This window comes from Dendrobium catenatum, unplaced genomic scaffold, assembly GCF_001605985.2.
Source record: "Dendrobium catenatum unplaced genomic scaffold, ASM160598v2 fragScaff_scaffold_853, whole genome shotgun sequence".
Taxonomy (NCBI): Eukaryota; Viridiplantae; Streptophyta; class Magnoliopsida; order Asparagales; family Orchidaceae; genus Dendrobium; species Dendrobium catenatum.
The window spans coordinates 2,317,035-2,324,203 of record NW_021319315.1 but is presented as its reverse complement, the minus strand read 5'-3'; the positions used below and the strand labels follow the sequence as shown (position 1 = coordinate 2,324,203).

Here is a 7,169-nt window from a genome sequence, read left to right as displayed (position 1 = left end):
TGTTATCGTACGATTTCATTGATATTTATATTCTGTCACTGCGCATTGCTACTGTTATAGATACTGTATGGATATGGATACTGTGATTGATTCATTGATGCTATGGTTATGGATACTATGGATTCATCTCTTGATTCATTGATACTATTGCTTCTACATTGTATTGAACTGCTGCATTTGATTCATTGCTAGTATAGACTGGGCTTTATTGTATTGATTTGATGATTTCATACTGATCGACCTGATAGTATTGTTTTGATTGATACGATTGATTTGACTGATCGATTGATTTCCTACTGTTTATTGATTCTTCTACCGCTGCATTGACTACTGATTTGATTTTCGTATCTGCATAGATTCATTGATCATGTGCAATAGACTGTTATGGATTTGATTGACTGACATGCATATTGTTTCCAGTATCGTGCTTTGATTTCAGTTATAGGTATTAAGTGACCTGCTGGGCTTTTTGAAGCTCATTATATGTAGTTAATATTTTCAGGTCAGGGCAAGGGAGCAGGAGATTGAGGTTGATCAGGAATCTCCAGGTTTTTGTTCTTTTGGTTATAGTGATTCTTTTGTACTCATGAGATGATAGATTTCAGTTCATAGTGTAGCTCCTGAGTATTGTATATGATCTTTTGAGATATGATCGACTTGTACATTGATGTTATAAATGTTATAGATTTTTGCTAAACTGTTTGATTGAAGTTATAGATAGCTCTGGTAAATGATTTTAATGAATTGCTTGAAATTCTTTCGAAGTTAGATCTTGGGGCGTCACAGTTACAGACTAGGTTTGAAATAATTTTCAACTCCAGTTAATTAACAGAAAAAAAGTTCTATTAAACCTAATGAAACCCATAATAATTCATTAATATGAGTTAAAATCCAAGGGTATAGAACAACTAGAACAAAGTCAAATCGTAAATTTATATCAATAATTAGGAAAACGGATGGAACAAAATACCAATAGCAATCCCAAATGATAGAGTTCAAAACATATAAACTTCACACTCCTAGTGTAAAAAACCAAATAGATTATGAAATTTATTTATGTAACTCCAGTAAAAAGCCTTGATTGATTGCAACTCAATTCATAAAAAAATAAAAATATATTGAACAGAGATAAGAAAAATCATAGGGAAATCTCTCGCCATGACCACAAAAGTCTAAGAAAAACTTTTACAAAATGTATGAATATGAACAGTGCTGTTACAAATGGTTAATTATATTCAAATTCAACATGGGACAACACTGCAAATTCCCTCATGGCCTCAATACAATTAATGAAGGTCGAACAAAATCATCTAACATTCCTTTATGTACAAAACATACACGTACAAAATGCAACTAACCTAATCACTAGAGGTTATTATCTTAGTATCATATTAATCATATCCACAAGCATACACATCCAATGTATGTATGATCATACTCAAAGATCAATAATAAAATGACAAGATATATGCAATAATATCATAAATGCGCATAATAGATTCTATCCAACCGAACCTATTATAAAATAATTACATTGCATATCAATCACTTGCAAAATATTATTTTTTTATAATGAAATGTTATAAATCACCACCAAAGAATACTCAATTTAAAAATGTTTCAATATCATAAAATAGCTTAGATTACTTTCTAAGAGTATCTAAATCTCAATTTAAGTTCCCTAAAAAGCCTGAAGCCATGCTCTGTACGTTCTCCAAACATAAAACCTGGCGATCCAATGAGAAAGAGAATACTTGGGCCACTTCTAATTTATTCTTTAACTCAGATGATGATTAGATGAAATGGAGTAGGTGTGAGGATTTGGTTTTGACGGTAAGTTTTCCTTCAATAATGGCTTTTATTCTATTAGGGGCTGTTTGGCAACAAGCAGGATTTAATTTTAGTAGGATTTAGTAAACCTTGTAAATCCAGATTTAGTGAATCCTGGGTATGTTAAGTCCTAAAAAATGTTTGGCAAGATAATTGTTAAATCCTGTGAAACAGTTTGTCAATGTAATCTAGGATTTAAAGCTGTTGGTTCATTTAAAATAAAAATTTAATGTGTTTTGAATTTAATTTGAGTGTTAAGTGCTAGTTGAGAATTAATTTCAATTTTAATTACTGTCAATAACTTATAATAATAGATAATATTATTAGAAGCATACTTAGTTATCAAATAATTTAATTAATAGTTTAATTAATAATTATAGTACTAATTATCAAGCTACTTATTTAAGTATTAATTTAATAAGTATTTAATATCTAATTATATTGATTATATAATTAATTAGTTTTTTTAAATAACTATTTATGGAACACTTATTAATGATTTAATTATTATTTAATTAAATTTAATTATTAACATTATTATTAATTAACTCATTAAGCATTTAAATTTTCTACTATTAATTCATTATTGGCGTGCTTCGTGCAGTAGTGTGTTGAAAGAGTGGCTAAAGCTTCTTCGCCTCATCCTTTGACGTTGTTGGATCGGAAGTAACTTGCCCGCTATGAAGATAACCATCTTCGCCCCCTCCTTCAAGACGGGAGCTCGCTCACTCATTGGAGGAGAACTTCGCAAATCCCTAAATCCCATCAAATCCACCCAACGACCCGGATTCAGGCCATAAATCCATAAATCCAGTATTTAAGATCAATTTGGATTTATTGCACGATTTCAAACCGTTTGAATAGGATTTATAACAAATACTGCTTAAATCCCGCTACCAAGTAGCCCTTTAAGTTTAATACACACAGAAACAGGTGGGGAAAATAAAATAATATTTCATCAATATAGCAAAAATCAAGATCACGGGCATGGGCGGAGGGAAGGGGGTAGAGGGGGGCACGTGCCCCCCTAAAAGAAAAATTCTCTAAGAGAGAGAGAGAGGGAGAGAGAGAGAGAGAGAGAGTTCAATTGCAAAATAAAATCACATCCAAAAGATCAAAAGTACTTTTATTTCTATACATTTTATCTATGATATGTCATCAATATTTTATCTTGATCAGGCAAAATCAAGTCAAAAACTTCCAAAATTAAATTGGATACCATCCGAACTCTGATTTCTGCAAACTTATAGTCTAACTGAACGTCTCAGAATAATGAACCCAACAACACCAAATTCGACTCAATCTAAGCCGAAATGGGTCCAAATCGAAGGCCTGGAGCGCATTTGGAACGCTCAAACTATAAATTGGATAACTAAATGATTTTCAAACGTGACATGCTTAATGTCGAATCGATTAGCTCGACGAGACAAATCCAATGAGCCCAAAATCGCCAAATTTTGATATCATTAAAACATTCAAATGCCCGATAAATAGTTCACGATCAAGTACATCATAATATGTATATGCTACCTTCGTGTTATTCATTTGAAGATGTTTGCCAAATATCTTTCCAATGAAAAAGAAAGTACTTCTAGTTAGTAAAATGTGGTCTTAATCCGATAACTCAATCCAAATGAGAATCACGAAAGGCTCATGAATAAATATTTTAATGTATTCAAACATTCCAAATGAGACGACAAACAAAAGTATTTTAATTTAGGCCCCCTGAATAAAATTTTTGGCTCCGCCACCGATCAGGTGATGTGGACAATCCCACAGATAACTAAAAACAAAGCAAGAATTGTATTCCAAACGAAGAGAAAACCCCATTTCCACAAACTCAGAACAAAGAACAGACTAAATTGTATGGGAAACTCTATGCAACATCTCAAGATGCCAATTTAAGATTTATTTTTTTTTTTGGGTGTGGGGAGGAAACCAATTTCAGATCAGTTAACTCAAATAAAACCCTACTTGACAAAATTAGCAAATTGATCACCTCCATTGCAAACAAACTAACAAAAAAAATGAAAAAAACAAACTTTCCAGTGTAAGTTAACACTGAAACTTACCGTACACATTAGTATTCATGACATGCTCGAAGGTGGACATAGGGACCTCCGCGAGAGGGGCAACGTTGTGGATGCCGGCGTTATTAACTAGGATATCAATCCGACCAAACTTCGACAATGCACCTTCCACTGCCTTCCGGATGCCTTCGTCAGAGAGTACGTCGAGCTCAAGGAGGAAGAACCTTTGGTCACCTTCCAAACTTCTCATAGAGGATAGCGACCGAGCAGTGGCCGTCACTAGGCAGCCATTGGAGGCAAACTCCCGAGCAAGGGCGTATCCAATACCGCCCTCAGAGCAGCCGGTAATCAAAACCACCAGGTTCTCCGGCTCCGCCATAGAAGAGTGAGAGAGTGAGAGAGTGAGAGAGTGAGAGAGAGAGAGAGAGGCAGGGATTAAAGCAGAAGAGGGGTGGTTTTTATGGTAATTTTTTGGTGGGCTCAAAATTTTCAGAGACCTACCCATTTATTTGAGCGTGAGAAAGGCTTCCCTGGGGCCAGGGCCAGCTTTCATATTATTTTTAAAGGAAGCTTTTATTACAAAGATTTAAAGTTTTTTATGTTAAGGAGGTCATTAATAAGATTTCTTTTTAGAAATTTATCTTGTTTAGCATTTAGAATGATGTAATATCTCAAAATTTAATTTGTGATATAAGATTTTGATGGAAACTTAATAAGAATACGAGATTATTTAATTGAATAGTATTCAACTAAAATAATTTCTATGGAAAAGATAGAGATTAATCTATAAAAAATATTTGACATAATCAAAATTGATTGTTATAACGTTTCTTAATAAAATTAATCTGCATTGAAGATATTGAGAAAAATTCAACATAGATGTTTTGTCTATCCAACGTTGTTTATCAAAGTATTAATTGATGACGTTAACCTGTGTGAAAGCCGCTGAAAGAAATACATTAGAGATGTTTGACATATCCAATGTCATTTGTTAGTGTTGTTCTGTGATTTTAATCTATGTGAAAAGATCGAGAGAAATCCGTCAATGATATTTAACCTATTCAAGACTATTTGGACATTACGCTTAAAAAGATGATTGCTAGTAAGATTTTTTTTGGATAAATACACAAATATTAGATGAAAGGACTTGTGTATATTGTGCTTAAGATACATGAATATTACTTTGAGGTTGTAGCCAAAGTTGACCCCCAAATATATGATGTTCATACTTATTTTAAGATTTGGGATTTCGATCCATTTGTTGCACTTAATTTCTTTTGTCTTCAGATTTTTTTTTGGCAAACCCTATGTTGAGCATAGAAAAGTTACAGCTACGATATTACATACACTAATAAAATTGATGCAAAACAAGTTGATCAAAATTGATAAAACAATTTTTGCTCTGTCATCATATCCTAAGCTACAGTGCCGCTAAATTCACGTTGTCATGCTTTATTTTAATATTTATTTAAATCCTCACAGATCTTGTTGTTAATTAAACAAAATAATTTTAGATAATATATTTTGCATTTTATATGGTAGCAGTTTTAAATCTAAATCCAAAATATGAATGGATTTACGTGCAAAGTTATAACCCTGATTTTCTTTTGCTGATAAAGACTAAGTAATTGATATATTCTCAAAAATTAATCATGATTGGCCACGAATCTCAAGGCTAAATTAAGTTGGAAACTTTCAAAATTAAATTCGGGGCCATCTGAATTTTGATTTCTATAAACTTATAGTAGAATTGAACGTCTCAAAAAGACGAACCCAACGACATCAAATTTAACTCAATCTGAGCCCAAATGGATCCAAATCGAAGACCCGAAGCGCATTTGGAAGTTTCAAATCATAAATTGGATGACCAAACGGTTTCCAAACATGACATGCTTATATAGTTGAATTAAGCGGCCTTACGAGACGAGAAATATGATATCTCTCTTACCACCAAGCTCCTCCTCAACCACTGCCCAATCACCTATTGTCATTGGACTTATGCTTGGCCACCGATTGTTATTGGACTTCCGCATGGCCACTAACTATTGTTGGATTTACGCCCGGCCACCAACCATGCATCGTCAAACTTTCGCCAGACTTCTGCCCAAACGCCAAATATTGTCGGATTTATGCCCGGCCACCAACCATTGTCGGACTTCCACCCAACCACCAATTATTGTTGGACTTATGTCTTGCCACCAATTATCATCAGATTTCCTCTCGAAAACATTCTTCCCGACCACCTTCACCTGTTGACTACAGTCCTTTCGACCTTCGTCACATGCCGACTAAGATCTTTCCGACCTTAGTTTCCAAACCACGGTCTTTTCGACCTTCATCTCCTACCAACTACAATCCTATCAACCGTGTTCATCTAGACTTGAGACCAGCATCCACGGTTATAAATTTATATAATTTATTTTCAACTTGTATTTATTAGAATGTATAATATGAGTTTGACAATATCCTCTTTGTTAGCAGCAATCCACTTCACCGCACAAATAACTGAACAACACATGTCACTTGCACCATCACCATGTGCACGGCTATGGTGACCTACAGCATATGTGTATAACAAAGTTGTACTATCTAATACTCTATATGTACCGCAGCTCTTCTATTGTACATGATTGATGGAATGAAATGTTTTTTACTACTGTTTTCCTCTCTGCATTTCCTTCTCTATTTTCCCCTGTTTCTGCCTTGATCTTCAATGCTCTTAATAAGTATATTCTTCTCACTATATAAAAAAAATGATAAAAAACACAAACAAAAACTAATTTTGAACTAAAAAAATTTATTGGTTGAACGGTTTTTGGTTTTTTGTACATGCAACGGAATTATTTTTAGTTTTTTTTTTTCAGATGCAACTACAGAGGGGAAAAGAGAGAGAGAGAGCTCGAACTCGATTTCAAGCTCGACGACTTATCGAGCTCGAACAGGACGCTGCTCGGCTGCGAAGCTCATAGGTAGCAAATCCAAAATGCGAGCAGGAAATCCAAAACCCGAACAAGCTCGGGACGACAACGATCGACGATTAAGCTCGGGACGACGACGACCAACGGTTACGCTCGAGACGACGAGCTCGGGACGATGGATCTCGATGGCGGAGCTCGGGAAGACGACGAACGAGCTCAGGACGACGATTCTAGACAGCGGACGTGTAAAACCCTTCAAAAAGCTGATTTTTTTTAGTGCAGTTCGTCTGTACGAACTGGATTTAGTACTGGACGAACTGAAGAAATTTGTGAAGAAATCTGCCATTTTCGTCTGTACGAACCTGGAGCAGTCGGGACGATCCGTCAGGAC

At 34.6% G+C, this 7,169-nt stretch overlaps 1 protein-coding gene across 1 annotated transcript in view; it reads right to left on the bottom strand.

Moving 5' to 3' along the window:
* LOC110110355 (short-chain dehydrogenase RED1) overlaps positions 1 to 4,307 on the bottom strand; it is a 15,439-nt gene extending 11,132 nt beyond the window's left edge. The window contains exon 1 of the mRNA XM_020841777.2: positions 3,903 to 4,307. Within this exon, the coding sequence (XP_020697436.1) occupies positions 3,903 to 4,239 (337 nt within the window). The 5' untranslated portion in view covers positions 4,240 to 4,307. The remainder of the gene's footprint in view (positions 1 to 3,902) is intronic.
* Between the last annotated feature and the right edge of the window lie 2,862 nt (positions 4,308 to 7,169).